General features: G+C 39.9%; 1 protein-coding gene across 4 annotated transcripts in view; it reads left to right on the forward strand.

Annotated features, from left to right (window-relative positions):
• The window catches only part of DOCK4 (dedicator of cytokinesis 4), a 488,437-nt gene that overhangs the window by 364,679 nt on the left and 105,729 nt on the right, over nucleotides 1-18,029 (forward strand). For all 4 annotated transcript variants that reach the window (XM_055420853.2, XM_055420851.2, XM_055420852.2 and 1 more), the window contains exon 26: nucleotides 2,309-2,407. In XM_055420853.2, coding sequence (XP_055276828.1) covers nucleotides 2,309-2,407 — 99 coding nt within the window. The remainder of the gene's footprint in view (nucleotides 1-2,308; nucleotides 2,408-18,029) is intronic.

Consider the following 18,029-nt stretch of genomic DNA (forward strand, 5'->3'; position numbering starts at 1 on the left):
ACTGAGCTTAGAGGGTATTTCTGCTAGCCCATACTGGTGAGGTCTTAAATATTTGCCTTAAAAAGTGTGTTAGGAATATTAATTTGTCATATCTATGTGTTGCAAATTATTATACACATGCAAGGAGTCCACTTGCATCTCTGATTACTGTGTGTGTGTTTGTGCACGCGTGCGCGTGCAGGCAGTCACTCAGTCATGTCTGACTTTTGCAACCCAGTGGTCTATAGTCCACTAGGTTTCTCTGTCCATGGGATTTTCCAGTGAAGAATACTGGAGTGGGTTGCCATATCCTCCTCCAGGGGATCTTCCCGACCCAGGGATCGAACCTGAGTCTCTTGCATCACCTGCATTGGCAGCTGGATTCTTTACCACTAACGTGACCGTAAAGTAGCATCCTTGGGCCTCCCATGGGCTTGGTGGCTTTGACTGTCTTGACTTAGCTACTGCTATTGGTAAATTCCATTTCTCAGAGCTTTTAGTCTCAAGTTGTACATATGGGTCTATAATATTTTCCCATGTAAACTAAAAGAATCCAATTCCCAATTAAACTCCATTTCTTTAAATCCACATTCACTTACCACTGGTTACCTCTCTTGTTGTGCTTATACTGTTTTAAATGTCCTTGCTGCTGCTAAGTCACTTCAGTCGTGTCCGACTCTGTGTGACCCCATAGACGGAAGCCCACCAGGCTCCCCCGTCCCTGGGATTCTCTAGGCAAGAACACTGGAGTGGGTTGCCATTTCCTTCTCCAATGTGTAAAAGTGAAAAGTGAAAGTGAAGTCGCTCAGTCGTGTCCGACCCTTAGCAACCCCACGGACTGCAGCCTACCAGGCTGCTCCATCCATGGGATTTTCCAGGCAAGAGTACTGGAGTGGCTTGCCATTGCCTTCTCCGTCCTTAAAAGTAGGTAAATATTTTAAGTGAGAAATGCATCAGGAAATGCAGCAATAATGATTTTGTGTGTGTGTGTGTGCTCAGTCACTCAGTTGTGTCTGACTCTTTGTGACCCATGGACTGAAGCCCTCCGATCTCCTCTGTCCATTGGATTTTCCAGGCAAGAGCACTGGAGTGTGTTGCCATTTCCTTCTCCAGAGGATATTCCTAACCAAGGGATCTGGCACCCACATCTCCTGTATCTCCTGCTTTGGTGGGCGGATTCTTTTCCCTCTGAGTCACCAGGGAAGCCTGATAACAATTTTATAAGTCCTCAAATCTATGGATGCTATACATTTTTTTTCCTTTTCGTTATTAAGATTTGGATTTTATAGGAGTCAGTTGCATAGCACCCAAGCACAAAAGAATCACAATTAACTTTATTCTTAGACTTGTGGTTGCTGGGGGAAGAGGGGGTGAAAGGGGAGGGATGGATTGGGAATTTGGGATTAGCAGATGCAAACTAGTATATGCAGGATGGATAAACAACAAGATCCTCCTGAATAGCACAGTGGACTATCTTTAATATCCTGTGATAAGCCGTAATGGAAAAGAATATGAAAAAGGATGTTTATACGTTCTATATAACAATCACTTTACTGTACAACAGAAATTAATACAACATTGTAAATCAACTATATTTCAATAATATTTTTAAAAATGAACTGGTCTTAAAAGGATATTGAAACCAAATTATGCAGTGTATGGCTTTCTCTACACCCAGCAAGTTAGCTGATAGGCCCTGTAATGAACTGGAGAAGATCATAGGAATTCAAATATTGAGCAGGAAGTTATAGGAAGAGCTTTGGAGTATAAAAAGCTGGAAATAACTCCAATTCTTCCAATTTCTTTTTAGCCCACCAAAACTATATTTTACTTTATTTCAATTAGAATTCCCTGTGCTGTACAGCAGAAATTAACACAACATTGTAATCAACTATACTTCAATTAAAAAAAAAGAAAGAAAAAAATTAGTATTATATTCCCTACCTTATAGCACTGATATGAGGCTCAAATGATACAATGAACCAAGGCACAGTAAATGCCTAATAAATAATCAGAAGCCTCATTGCCTCACCTTCGTTAAGTGTATGTAGTTACTGCCCTACTGAAAAGCTTCCACCTAAGTTAAAAAAAAAACACTCTAAATTTTAAAATGCATGTGTACCAAGTAAATGATCATCATCACAGGGAGAAATTTTGACTGTAATATCATGGTTAATTTAGATTCAGACAATATCATAGGGTAAATTTGGATCATAGTGGGTATTTTCTTCAAGTGTTCTATTTGAGAGCACTTTGAGAGTTGAAAGTAAGTTGTTGATGTTGTTTTATGTACTTGCTAAAAAAATATGCTTGCTCTTTTTTTCATTAGGGGGAGTTTGTTGCTTGTCTCCTGTCCCTGTTACGGCAAATGACAGATAGACATTATCAGCAGCTTCTTGATAGTTTCAATACAAAAGAAGAACTAAGGGTAAGTGACATTTTATGGTGTTCTTTAGTATATCTTTTTAGTTTCTCTTTTTCTTATTTATCATCATTCAGATAATTTTTTGACCATTGCTTTATCTGATTCCATTAAATTCTGTTTTTTATCAGATTTATCCACAGATTTGCTCTTGTGTAATTTGACTCTTTAAAATTTCTGTACCCAAGCCAAGAAATTAACAAACATATAAGATTTGAAACACCTATCATCAAAGTCCAATAAAGTAACCTAGAAACAGAATAACAGAACTAATGAGACAAAATCAAATAGAATAAATCTAGTAGTGGTAATGCTGTCTTAATAGAAAATAAAGAGAATATATTATCTTAATAGAAATAACCTTAATATAAAATAAGGAAGAATATATTTTAGCTGGTTTCATCCTGCTAAAGCCACAGTGAGAAGTTCTGGCTACAACGTTCTGACTAGGGAGGCAGAGTTTATATTTGATATTCTCTATAGGTTGTAGTCTAATCACTATGCTATGCTACTCTGACAGTCTGACATTAAATAGAAAATATTGATGTCTGGTTTGTAAAAGTCTGATCTTTGCTAAGATTTAGGGAACCTTAATGCTTCCTTCCTTTAAGGCTTCCTGGTGTGCTACAGTCCATGGGGTCACAAAGAGTTGTATACAAATGGCAACTAAACAACAACAATGCTTCCTTTATGGTGTTCACTAAAATCTTAGAAGTTGATTGTCCTCTGTCATTAATTATGTTTATTTCTTTTAAATTGCTTCAGTTTCCAGACAACTTCATCCATAAACCATCAAAATGGAAGGGTTTGTCTGGTGCAAAATGGAAGGGTTAGGGTAGTGAAACCACCCTCCTTCTCAGATGGGACTTGAACCCACAATCTCTGACTTAGGAGGGGACTCAAACCCCGTCTTTTCTATTGAAACTGCTCACCTTCTCACCTGAACTTACTGAAGCTCAGGTTCTTTTGTTTTGTCACAGAATTCAGCAAGAGGCGAAGTGATAGGCAAATAGTGAGCTCATTAGCATGGGACTCTTGTGAGAGATACAAATGGGCCGGCAAGAGAGTGCAACTCCAAGAACAAAGAGGGCTACATTTTTTACAATCCAAGAAAAAGTGGGGAAAAACCGCCTTCTTCCTTGTTTGGGGGTAGATATAAAGGGTTAACATCATCTGTTCTGCCTTTGAACCCCGTGTGGTGTGAGACTGTCATGGCACTATTTAAGTCACATGTAGTTTAGCAAAAGGGTGTTGCTGCTGCTGCTGCTAAGTCACTTCAGTCGCGTCCGACTCTGTGCAACCCCATAGACAGCAGCCCACCAGGCTCTCCCGTCCCTGGGATTCTCCAAGCAAGAACACTGGAGTGGGTTGCCATTTCCTTCTCCAGTGTGTGAAAGTGAAAAGTGAAAGTGAAGTCGCTCAGTCGTGTCTGACCCTCAGTGACCCCATGGACTGCAGCCTTCCAGGCTCCTCCATCCATGGGATTTTCCAGGCAAGAGTACTGGAGTGGGTTGCCATTGCCTTCTCTGGTAAAAGGGTGTTAATATATACTAAAATATAGTAATTCATCTCAGATTTTGGTATAATATCCTCTTTCAAATAGTTTCTTTCCCCTTTCACCTGTGTTCCTGTCTTGACTACATACAGAAATGCTGCTCTTCAAAGACCATTAATTTCCTGACTTCGTGTAACGTATCTATTGTCTTGTGTTTTAACTATCATGACTTGTTCACAAGTCGAGTGTGCCTTGCACTTAAATACACCTGATCTTCCTTAAAGGTGGTATAGATTGTTGCTAGGTTACTGTCTTTTTTTGAGTGATTAGCCAATCCCAGTGGTCATGTATGGGTGTGAGAGTTGGACTGTGAGGAAAGCTGAGCACCGAAGAATTGATGCTTTTGAACTGTGGTGCTGGAGGAGACTCTTGAGAGTCCCTTGGACTGCAAGGAGACCCAACCATTAAATCCTAAAGGAGATCAGTCCTGGGTGTTCATTGGAAAGACTGATGCTGAGACTGAAACTCCAATACTTTGGCCACCTCATGCGAAGAGTTGACTCACTGGAAAAGACCCTGATGCTGGGAGGAATTGGGGGCAGGAGGAGAAGGAGACAACAGAGGATAAGATGGCTGGATGGCATCACCGACTCAATGGACATGAGTTTGGGTAAACTCCAGGAGTTGGTGATGGACAGGGAGGCGTGGTGTGCTGCGATTCATGGGTTCGCAAAGAGTTGGACACGACTGAGTGACTGAACTGAACTGAACTGAGCCTATAACAGTCTCACAAACCCTCTTAAAATTCTGTTTGTCTTTAATCCTCTAGTGAGATTTCTAAACTATTTAATTTTCCTCCTCTGTCCCTATCACTGAGGGATGAAGAATTATAAGACAGTGGATATAGTTACACCATAAGAATTGCATGGTTAAAAGCCTTAATGGTGTCGATGGATAGGGAAAAAGTGAAAACAATGTCAGATTTCATTTTGGGGGGCTCCAGAATCACTGCAGATGGGGACTGCAGCCACGAAATTAAAAGATGCTTGCTCCTTGGAAGAAAAACTATGGCAAACCTAGACAGTGTGTTAAAGAAGAGAGAGATCACTTTGGCGACAAAGGTCCATATAGTCAAAGCTATGGTTTTTCCAATAGTCATGTATGGATGTGAAAGTTGGACCATAAAGAAGACTGAGCACTGAAGAATTGATGCTTTTGAACTGTGATGCTGGAGAAGACTCTTGAGAGTCCCTTGGACAGCAGGGAGATCAAACCAGTCAATCCTAAAGGAAATCAGTCCTAAAAGCTCATTGGAAGGACTGATGCTGAAGTTGAAGCTCCAATACTTTGGCCACCTGATGCGAAGAACCGACTCATTGGAAAAGACCCTGATGCTAGGAAAGATTGAGGGCAAGAGGAGAAGGATGCGATAGAGGATGAGATGGATGGATGGTATCACTGACTCATTGGACATGAGTTTGAGCAAACTCAGTGAAGAACAGGGAATCCTGACGTGCTGCAGTCCATGAGGTTGCAGATAGTTGGACATGATTTAGTGACTGAACAGTGATGTCTTAGAGTAGTATTCATAGTTTTAATATAGACAGTACATAAGGATCACTTCTCTTTGACTTTAAAATGTCTTATGATCTTAGATGAATTTTCAGTTACCTTGGATCAGTTTACAAGCTGAGTCATGTGAAACAAAGAATAGATTTGGGCAGGTGCAATCTATTTGACAGTTGATTAGCATATGTCCAAGCCTGAAAATATCATGTTTTTCATGCTTGTATTCATATTTAATCTTGAGGTTAGAATTTAAAATGGATAGATGGGTCTTAGAGCTTATCTACTCTACATACAGAAATCCATGTGATTAAAAAGGAAAATAATTGTGCAGTTATGAACTATCATCATAAATTGAATATTTAACACAGCTGAGGAATTATTAGGTTTTACGAAGTTTATTACTTCGTATTTCAAAATTCACATAGGAAAAGATTACATATTTTCACAGAGCCTGAGAATAAAAAAAAATAGTGGAAAAGCATAAGCCAAAAAAGCATTGTTTAATCTCGGTATTGAGTTTTATGCTTTAATATTCATGTTAACAATAATAAAGCAAATGAAAATAATGAGTGGAATGTTTCATGTGACTTTTCCTTTGGTCAGCCACATACTTTTTCAAAAGACATATGTCCCTCTTCAAAATAGTGGGGCCTAAAAAACCAAACAAAACTGGACTTTCAGGTCAGGAAAATTATTTAGTGATATTACTTCATCTATCCTTTAGGAAATACAGATTGAGCAATTCAGGCATACCAAGTGCTATCAGTGTTGTTATGTAACCAGCAACAAAAAGGCCAGTTCCTTTTGGGGGTGAAATCTAACAGATAATGCACAGTGACATAGGCAAATGAGAATGCTGAAGACACGGACTTAACACACAGTGCTTCGGAGCATCTGGGAATTGCATCCTGCCCAAACTCAAGGCTAGAAGAAAACCTACCGAAGGAAGTCTTGGCTGAAAACCAAGTAGGAGTGTGCTGGCCATGTTTGGCTAAGACATTCAGTTCTCTCAACTGTGTTGTTACTCGTTCACGAAGCTGTGTCTGACTCTTTGTGACCCAATGGACTGCAGCACAACCAGGCTCCTCTGTCCTTCACTGTCTCCCAGAGTTTGCTCAGATTCATGTCCATTGAGTTGGTGATGCCTATCTAAACATCTCATCCTCTGCCGCCCCCTTCTTTCAGCTGTAATGTCACCCAGATATCCTGATATACCACATCTGCCATTCTACTATTATAATAGTTACTAGAATCTGGAATATTCTTGTTTATATATATCCCAACTCCTAGCTACTAGGTTATATAATCTTCTTGATGTCTGAAACTATTGCTAGTTCACTGCTGTATCCTTAAGCCCAGAAGTTGCCTAACACATTGTCAGTATTCAGGCAACATCTGTGAATTCATGGACTGACTATAGAGTTTAGAAGACAGTTGTAAAACATAAGCCTCTCTGAATGTATATAGACTTTATTATGAAGACATTGGAAAACTATGGAGGGTTTTAAGAAGGGACAGATATGATCACATTTGTGTTAAGAAAGACCTATCTGGATGCACTATGGAATTATTGGATATTTGGTAAACTTGATGCATTGGTAAGAGTGGGAAGCCAAGGTGTCACAGACTGAAGGATTAAAAAAGAAAAAAGAAAAAGCTGTAGTGGATGTAAACTGTATTTCAAGAAGAGGAGTATATGGTGTCTACTGAAGGAGAGCTTGGGCTATTAGAGGAATATTTATCATGGAGAAAGCTTAAACATGTTGAAATATTAATAATCAGAGCTGGTAGAAAGGGAGACACTAAAAATAAAAAGGTGCTAACTCACCAGGGAAAGTCCCTAAGAAAGTAGCAGGAGAGACCTAATTAATCTTACACCTTGCCCAGTGTAGGACCGGAAGGGAAATAACTGGAGTAAAGGCAGGCTGAAGGGCATTTATCTTATGAAAGGCTAATTAATCATCTGGTTTTCATCTGTATTTTAAAAATTCAGATGCCACCTTTTAGCATATAAGTTTTTCATGTTCTCAATTTTTTTCAAAGTCAGATATCTGTATTCATGCCAATGAAACCTATGTTGCAAGACTTTCCAAAGATGATTGCAGTGGTCCACAGTCCCTTAACTAGAGTCCTCATACCACATGTATTTCAAAAATCAGAATGTTTGCTATTCCATAAAGATGATGTGGCACATGTTCTGTATAGTATCATTTATAGCATCTCCAGGAGTACTAGCAGTAGCAACTACAGTTTGACCCTTGAACAATGTGCAATTGAAAATCCACATGGAACCTACGGTCAGTCCTCTGTGTATGTGGTTCCTACCTGTCTGTATTTTCTCTGTATCTATAGCTCCACATACACTGATTCAACCAGCTACGATTGCGCAGTATTGGGGTATTTACTATTGAAAAGCTGAAACTCCAATACTTTGGCCACCTGAAGCAAAGAACTGACTCACTTGAAAAGACCCTGATGCTAGGAAAGACTGAAGGTGGGAGGAGAAGGGGATGACAGAGGATGAGATGGTTGGATGGCATCACCGACTCAGTGGACATGAGTTTGAGCAAGTTCTGGGAGTTGGTGATGGACAGGGAAGCCTGGCGTGCTGCAGTCCATGGCTTGCAAAGAGTTAGACCTGACTGAGCGGCTGAACAGAACTGAATTGAACTGAACTATTGAAAAAAATCTGTATAAGTGAACCTACACAGCCAAACCCATATTGTCAAGGGTCCACTGAATAATCAAACATTTCATTGTTTCTGCAGCTAAACAAAATATTCACTCTAAGTGGGATACATAAAGACCTAAGTAGTTTGGTTTTGTTGCCAAATGGATCCTCAAACCAAAAGTCTTAAGAGGACTGTGGGCTTTGTATTCTCATAAAGGAACTGAGGACCTCAAAAAGCAAACATTTAGTCTCATGGCACTGAATCTTATGGAAACCTGAACAAACTTTATGACCAATTCAATACATACCCAGCACTGTTCTAAGAGGTTGATTAGCATTGACTCATTTAATCCTGAAAAGAACCCCATGAGGTAGGTAGGCACTATTATCATTTTATTATATCAGTCGCTTGACTCAATAAATATTTGTTGAGCACCTTGACTAGATGTCTGGGATATCAAGGCTAATAAAACAGTCTCTATTAATGCCTTGATGTTATTAGGGCGTGTAAATCACTCAGTTATAAATGTGTGTGATATGTATTGATATCAACAACAGTGATGATGGCTAATAGTTATGGAGTCCCTCCTTACCTTCACCCTCACAGCCATGAACCAGATACAATGCTAAACTCTTTTCTTGCAGAGTCTTATTTCAACAACCCCTGCAGTGAAGATTGATACTATTTCATTCCCAAGTAACTGGGAGGGCTAGGAATTCTATTAATGTCCCAGCTCTTGACTTAGTCAGCAAAACTCAACTTTCCCCCTTACTTTCATAACCCAAAATCTTTGATCTAAAATTGTATAACCTTTTCCTTTATCATCTCTTTGAAAGAAATGAGCTACTTCTAGTCATGAATTGCAGGTGTCTGAAACACCAAAGTAGCAGTGGGAGAGTTTGGGGAGATTTTTTTTGGTTAGGTTAGAAATTGAATAAATAAGGAGTATCAGTAAGGAAAGATAAAGCTTCATTGTTGTTATTGTTCAGTCCCTTAAGTCACGTCCAACTCTTTGTGACCCCGTAAGCTGCGGCATGCGAGGCTTCTCTGTTCATCACTATCTCCCTGAGTTTGCTAAAACTCATGTTTATTGAGTCAATGACGCCATCCAACCCTCTTATCCTCTGTTGCCCCTTTCTCCTCTTGCCCTCAATTTTCCCCAGCATGAGGGTCTTTTCCAATGAGTCAGCTCTTCCCATCATGTGGCCAGAGTATTGGAGCTTCAGCATCAGTTCTTCCAATGAATCTTCAAGACTGATTTCCTTTAGGATTGACTGGTTTGATCTCCTTATAGTACAAGAGACTCTCAAGAGTGTTCTCCAACACCACAGTTCAAAAGCATCAATTCTGCAGCACTCAGCTTTCTTTATGGTCCAACTCTCACATCCATACATGACTAATGGAAAACCATAGCTTTGACTATACGGACCTTTGTTAACAAAGTGATCTCTCTGCTAACTTTCTAGAGTGATTAATGAAGAATCATAGCTGATACTGGAATTAGACACTGAAAATTCCAATAACCCTACCAGTTTAAAGTAATAAAGCATATATCCTCTTTTCTTTCACACATATGTATTCTAATTCCCAGAGATAACTACTGTTAACACATCAGGGTGTATCTTCATAGACTGTTTTCTTTGCTGCATCCGCATGCCTATGGGTCATATGTGTTGCACTGTTTTTCACACAATAATGTATCATGGATATTATAGCACCCGCTGCATCATTCATTTTTCTGAATCTCATTACATAATGTTCCCGTTTTGGTGAGCATTCAGTATGTTTATGACTTTTTCCATTAGAAAGGATCCTTCATGGGAATGTAAATTGGAAAGCTATTATGGAGAACAATATAGATTCCTTGCAAAACTAAAAAATAGAGCTACTATATTGTCCTGTAATCTTAATCCTGGCCATATATCTAGACAAAATTCTAATTTGAAAAGCTATGTGCACTCCAATCTCATAGCCTCACTATTTACAATAGTCAAGATATGGAAGCAACCTAAATGTCTATCAATGGAGGAATGCATAAAGTTGCAATATGTATATACAGTGCACACGTGAAGCTAACACAGCATTGTAAATTAACTATACTTCAGCAAAAAGATTAAAAAATGAAATAACTAACTTCTATCAAAAAATATACATATGTATACATTAATATAAAGAAGGGATCCTGCCATGTATATCTTAATGTCAATACATAGATCTCCACGGAGTTGTGTCCTTATTGCTGTAGAATGAATTTCTGGAATTTGAACTGTTGGATCATGGGATATACACGTTCTAAATCTTATTTGGTGCTGACAAATTATATACTGAGATTTTCAAATTACTGTTTTGGTTGTGCATTATTTTTTTTCTTCTTATCAATTCAAAGAGAGATTTGGCCTAGCGGTTCCCCACGAGTCTCTAAATCAAAATGATTGTTGAAAGTATGTAGTTCCCAAGTATCTGCTAAGCCTCCAGTGTTTGAAGTCCATTCTTGCTTGGAGAACTTGGGTGTCTCCAGAGTTACTATTGGAGTTTCTTCCAGCATCGTGAACAGTAGGCTGTTTCTTCCCCTTGGTCTTCAGGTCCTTGTGTGTGAGTCATAGAGTCAGCTGAAGTGTGTAGGAGCATCACCTTCTGTGCTCGTCCTCTGTAGTGTTTCTTTCCTTCTCTAGAACCTGCCATTATTTTAGAAATGAACAAAAGCAAAAACTAAGCACTGATCAGAGTTTTTTTCCTTCTTCTGTAGTCAGTAATGTTTTATTTTAACCCACCCTTTATATTACACCCACCTTCTACTGTGGGCTAAAGTTTTGTCCATATCCCTGACACTTTATGTATATAGAGAGCAGCAAAACTCCTGTTTTTTGTTGATTATGACTTTTCATATAGAGCTGTGAGGATCTTGCCCTCAGCTTGAGAGTATACACATTCTGAAAGTTAGATACAGGACTATTATTACCTTTCCTTGTCTCCCTTATATTAGCCACTAGCTTCCAACAGTCATTGATCAAGTCTCAAGCCATATGTAAACCTTTGAGGCCTTAACATTATCTGCAGGACAAAACCCAGTCTCTTTGTCGTCTTCCTTATTCTAAATCTTCCTTCCACCCTCACTGTCTTCCATCCCTTTCCAAACACCTTTCGTTCCTGTCACTTAAGATTACTGTGATTACTTGTATATTCCTCACAAACTGTATAGATAATTTTAAATTCCTGTTTCACCTCCTGCTTTAAATCTGGCTCAGGAGTCACTTTTTACAAACTTTTATTTTACGGTGTGCCGGGTCTCCGTTGCTGTGTGGGCTTTTCCTAGTTGCAGTGAGCGGGGCTCCTCTCCAGCCGTGGTGTGTGGGCTTCTCATTGCAGCGGCGTCTCTTGTTGTGGAGCACGGGCTCTAGGGCACTGTGGGCTCAGGAGTTGTGGTTCCCAGGTTCTAGAGCATAGGCTGAATAGTTGTGGTGCAGGGGCTTAGTTGCTCTGTAGCATGTGGGATCTTGCCGAATCAGGGATCAAACCCACGTCTCCTGCATTGGCAGGTGCATTCTTTACTACTGAGCCACCAGGGAAGCCCCAGATGTCACTTTTTAAAAATGAAGCCTTCACAGACCACAGTCCCTCTCTGTGAGAACATGTGCATTTGTTTTCTTGTATTCTTGATGACTATGAGCTCTCTGAGAGTAAGGACTCTGCATCCTAAGCATTAAATATTTTTTGAGTGAATCAACCCTCATAATAAATGTCTGATTGCTTCAGAAGCCATCTTTTTCCATGAAGTTATTTCAACTTTATTTTATTGAAAAAAACATTCTGTAGTTCTTGAAGAAGTTATTTTTGCATAACCTACTTAGTAAGTTGTAAGGATATAAGTTTCAATGTAATAATTTTGATTAACACTCTTTAATTGAGTTCAGACCCTAAATCAATGGTGTCACATGTTTGAAATTTGTGGCAGACTTTTAAAATAACATTTGACTATAGTCTGAATCATGTTGTTACTGTTCAGGCACTGAGTTGTGTCTAACTCTGTTAGCCCATGGACAGCAGTGCACCAGGCTCCCATGTCCTTCACTGTCTTCTGGAGAGAACTTACTCAAATTCATTTCCATTGAGTCAGTGATGCTATCTAATCATCTTATCCTCTGCTACCCTTTTCTCCTTTTGCCTTCTGTCTTTCCCAGCATCAGGGTCTTTTCCAATGAGTCGGCTCTTTGCAAGAGGTGGCCAAAGCATTGGAGCTTCAGCTTCAGCATCAGTCCTTCCAATGAGCTTTCAGGACTGATTTCCTTTAGGATTGACTGGTTTGATCTCCCTGCTGTCTAAAGGACTCTCAAGAAGCTTCTCCAGAAACACATTTCAAAAGCATCAGTTCTTCAGTGCTCAGCCTTCTTCATGGTCCAGCTCTCACATCCATACGTGACTACAGGAAAAGCCATAGCTTTCACTATATGGACGTTTGTCAGAAATGTGTACCTAGAAGGCTCTGTCCCATTTACATGAGGAGACAATGTCCCAGGCTATCCAGTACCTCGTGAGGCCTTTTCCCCCAGATTTCTTAACTCAGGTTTCATGATCTCCAAAGGCCTCCTTCTGTGTCTCACCAATTCTGTTTCATATACAGCTGATTTCTATCTTGTGTTGTTCTGATACCATAGTATATTTAAGCACAAAACATTGTGTTGTATATTGTAGTCAGAAAATCTTTGTGAAACAGGTGTGTTGTCTTCTTACATGTGTGTGTAAAGTCCCTTAGTGTCTCTACATTGTCCTCAGGGTAAATTCCCAAACTGCTTACCAGGGAAAAGGTAGGAGATTCATTTGTCTTTTATTTGTTTATTTATCTTTGATCCATATTTATTGTTATCTTCCTGTTTATCTATCTATCCATCTTTTATGTATCCCTACCCACCTACCATTATATCTACTACTGTGGGCAAGAATCCCTTAGAAGAAATGGAGTAGCCATCATAGTCTACAAGAGAGTCCAAAATGCAGCACTTGGATGCAATCTCAGAAACGACAGAATGACCTCTGTTCGTTTCCAAGACAGACCATTCAATAATACAGTAATCCAAGTCTTTGCCCTGACCAATAATGCTGAAGAAGCTGAAGTTGCATGATTCTATGAAGATCTACAAGACCTTCTAGAACTAACACCCAAAAAAGATGTCCTTTTCATTATAGGGGACTGGTATGCAAAAGTAGGAAGTCAGGAAATATCTGGAGTAAAGGACTAATTTGGTCTTAGAGTACAAAATGAAGCAGGGCAAAGGCTAACAGAATTTTGCCAAGAGAATGCACTGGTCATAGCAAACACTCTCTTTCAACAACACAAGAGAAGACTCTACACATGGACATCATCAGATGATCAATACTGAAATCAGATTAATTATATTCTTTGCAGCCAAAGATGGAGACACTCTATACAGTCAGCAAAAATAAGGCTGGGAGCTGACTGTGGCTCAGATCATAAACTTCATGTTGCCAAATTCAGACTTAAATTGAAGAAAGTAGGGAAAACCTCCAGACCATCCAGATCTAATGAGAGAGCTAAGTCAAATCTCTTATGACTATACAGGGGAAGAGAGATCTAAGTCAAATCTCTTATGACTATACAGGGAAGTGACAAGTAGATGAATTCAAGGGATTAGATCTGATAGAGTGCCCAAAGAACTATGGATGGAGGAGGTTCAGAACATTGTACAGGAGGTAGGGATCAAGATGATCCCCAAGAAAAAGAAATGCAAAAAAGGCAAAATGATTATCCGAGGAGGGCTTACAAACAGCTATGAAAAGAAGAGAAGCAAAAGGCAAAAGAGAAAAGGAAAGATGTATCCGTTTGATTGCAGAGTTCCAAAGAATATCAAGGAGAGATAAGAAAGCCTTCCTCAGTGATCAATGCAAAGAAATAGAGGAAAACAACAGAATGGGAAAGACTAGAGATCTCTTCAAGAAAATTAGAGATACCAAGGGAACACTTCATGCAAAGATAGGCTCTATAAAGGACAGAAATGGTATGGACATAACAGAAGCAGAAGATATTAAGAAGGGGTGGCAACACTACACAGAAGAACTGTACAAAAAAGGTCTTCAGGACCCAGATAGTCATGATGGTGTATTCACTCACCAATAGCCAGACATTCTGGAATGCAAAGTCATGTGTGCCTTAGGAAGCATCACTACAAAAAAAGCTGTACGACTTTTTTCTTATAGGTGATGGAATTCCAGCTGAGCTATTTCAAATCCTAAAAGATGATGCTGTGAAGGTGCTGCACTCAATATGCCAGCAAATTTGGAAAACTCAGCAGTAGTCACAGGACTGGAAAAGGTCAGTTTTCATTCCATTCCCAAAGAAAGGTAATGCCAAAGAACGCTCAAACTACTGCACAATAGCGCTCATCTCACACACTAGCAAAGTAATGCTCAAAATTCTCCAAGCCAGGTTTCAACGGTATGTAAACCGTGAACTTCCAGATGTTCAAGCTGGATTTAAAAAAGGCAGAGGAACCAGAGATCAACTTGCCAACATCTGCTGGATCATCAAAAAAGCACAAGAGTTCCAGAAAACATCTACTTCTGCTTTATTGATTATACCAAAGCCTTTGACTGTGTGGATCACAACAATCTGTGGAAAATTATTCGAGAGATGGGAATACCAGACCACCTGACCTGCCTCCCGAGAAATCTGTATGCAGGTCAAGAAGCAACGGTTAGAATTGGACATGGAACAACAGACTGGTTCCAAATAGGAAAAGGAGTACGTCAAGGCTGTATATTGTCACCCTGTTTGTTTAACTTATATGCAGAGTACATCATGAGAAATGCTGGACTGGATGAAGCACAAGCTGGAATCAAGATTGCCAGGAGAAATATCAATAACCTCAGATATGCAGATGACACTACCCTTATGGCAAAAAGCAAGGAACTATAGAGCCTCTTGATGAAAGTGAAAAAGGAGAGTGAAAAAGTTGGCTTAAAATTCAGTGTTCAGAAAACTAAGATCATGGCATCTGGCCCCATCACTTCATGGCAAATAGATGGGGAAACTGACAGATTTTATTTTTTGGGGCTCCAGAATCACTGCAGTTGGTGACTCCAGCCATGAGATTAAAAGACGCTTGCTCCTTGGAAGAAAAGTTATGACCAACTAGACAGCATATTAAAAAACAGAGACATTCCTTTGCCAACAAAGGTCCATCTAGCCAAAGCTATGGTTTTTCCAGTAGTCATGTATGGATGTGAGAGTTCGACTATAAAGAAAGCTGAGTACCGAAGAATTGATGCTTTTGAACTGTGGTGTTGGTGAAGACTCTTGAGAGTCCCTTGGACTGCAAGGACATCCAACCAGTCCATCCTAAAAGAAATCAGTCCTCACTATTCATTGAAAGGACTGATGCTGAAGCTGAAACTCCAATACTTTGGCCACCTGATATGAAGAACTGACTAATTAGAAAAGACCCTGATGCTGGGAAAGATTGAAGATGGGAGGAGAAGGGAACAGATGAGATGGTTTGATGGCATCACCAATTCAATGGACAATAGTTTGAGTAAACTCCGGGAGTTGGTGATGGACAGGGAGGCCTGGTGTGCTGCAGTCCATGGGGTCTCAAAGAGTCAGACATGACTGAGCAACTGAACTGAACTGATCCACCTACCCACCCCATTTCTGAGCACTCCCTTTTGCAGCCTGGGTGAGTCAGTGTTCTGTTTTGCCTCTGGGGCTGGGTGGTACCCTTGCCTTGGTGTGAAATACCTGTGAAAGTGAAAGTGTTAGTCCCTCAGTCCTGTCCGACTCTTTGCAACCCCATGGCCTGTAGCCCTCCAAGCCCACCAAGCTTGTCCATCCATGGGATATTCCAGGCAAGAATGCTGGAGTGGGTTGCCATTTCCTTCTCCAGGGGATCTTCCTGACCCAGGGATCAAACCCGGGTCTCCACATTGCAGGTCTGCAATGCAGGTCAATTGCAGTGACCTGCAATATGGTCACTGCAATTAACGACCATATTAATTATTTTTAGTCTCTTCTAACTACAAGAGACTTTAAAGTGTTAGTCACTCAGTCATGTCTGACTCTTTGAAACTCCATGGACTGTCGTCTAACCATCTGAGATATCAGGGAAGCGGTGAAATAACTGGCCCACAGATTTGTCCTAGTTTGTAACACATCCTTAAATAGATGAGCACTCATCTCTCCCTCAAAACTGAGTTTGAGAAAAGCAAAAGTCACATTCAGCTAACTCATTACAGTGTGGCCTGTTGCAGGTACTGTGTAAATATCTTGCATGAATAAATGGAAGAATATATTTTATCCCGCTAGGTGTCCCCAGCCTCCTTTACAGTGCCGAGCACATATTAAAGCACCCAATATTTATGAATGAATAAATGTTAATGATAATCTAACACCACAGCAATTACTTCTGCTTTATTTTCTATTTGAATGTGAGACTTTTTACTGTTTGTGAAGGTTTTCACCTGAACCTTCTTCTTTGAACCTCTTGCACTGCAAAAAAGAAGCATTGCTGTGAAATAACACCTCCCTATTTTTTTAAACTTTTGATCCCTTATTTGAATAATAACCAGTAATGCAATTAAATAACTATGTTGTGCTATTTGAAGTTAACAAACAAAAAAGAAACTGCTACCAGGCTGCCAATTTTAAAATAATGGCATATGAAACACTTATGTGCTATCCAAACCAGAGTATGATTGCAACAGTGTTCTTTTTTTAAATTTTAGAAAGAATCTGTTACTTGTTGTTCATATGTGCAAAATAATTTCACTTATCTGTGCAGACATTCTTGTTTAGTGAAAAGTCCTTAGAACAGACAAGGAAATACCCTTATATTTGGGGAGGGATGGGATGTTGAGCCTCACATTCAGGTCTTAGTGATTTAAATATTGGAACTGAGTTTGAAACGTAACCTGTCACAAGGCGGTTGACAAGAATACTTGCTGAACCCGTATAACTACCACAGTGGAATGTGCTTGTGTTACTATCTACTGAAACATTAAACTACAGTTTAGAAATACAAAGTTTTGCATATTGCATGAAGAGATGAGTGACTGTGTTAATTATTTTTAGTCTCTTCTAACTACAAGAGACTTTAAAGTGTTAGTCACTCAGTCATGTCTGACTCTTTGAGACTCCATGGACTGTCGTCTACTAGGCTCCTCTGTCCATGGAATTCTCCAGACAAGAATACTAGAGTGGGTACCCATTCCCTTCTCCAGAGGATCTTCCCAATCCAGGGATTGAACCTGGGTCATGCATTGCAGGCAGATATTTTACCCTCTGCTGCTGCTGCTAAGTCACTTCAGTCATGTCCGACCCTGTGCAGCCTCATGTACAGCAGCCCACCAGGCTCCCCTGTCCACCGAATTATCTAGGCAAGAATACTGGAGTGGGTTGCCATTTCCTTCTCTATTTTAGCATCTGAGTCACCAGGAAAGCCCAAGCCCTCACATTATAAAGCCTCAGAGCTCAGCTTCAGAGAGGTTAAATAAATTATCTAGGTCATTGAGTTTGTTAATGACAGAGGCAGGATTAAAATCTAGATTTTCTGATCTCAGTATAATGTTCTTTTATTTTTCATTATAAGATTTCTACAAATGACTGTGTTTGGTTCCGCAAAGGTAGATGAAGCTTAGAAAGCTACCTGAGATTGTGAGAGGTTTTCTTCAGGGAAATAGAGGTTAATGTCAGTTTGTAGGCATTGGCCCAAGGCCCCATGCTGCCACGCCTTTTATTTTGTGAGATAAATGGGAATAGGGAAATGAGATGGTACAGAAACAGGTACAGTTCAGTTCATTTCAGTCGCTCAGTCGTGTCCGACTCTTTGCCACCCCATGAGTCACAGCACGCCAGGTCTCCCTGTCCATCACCAACTCCCGGAGT

Source organism: Moschus berezovskii, chromosome 3, assembly GCF_049115385.1.
Source record: "Moschus berezovskii isolate FMDL1 chromosome 3, NW_MosBer_1.0, whole genome shotgun sequence".
NCBI classification, from domain to species: Eukaryota; Metazoa; Chordata; class Mammalia; order Artiodactyla; family Moschidae; genus Moschus; species Moschus berezovskii.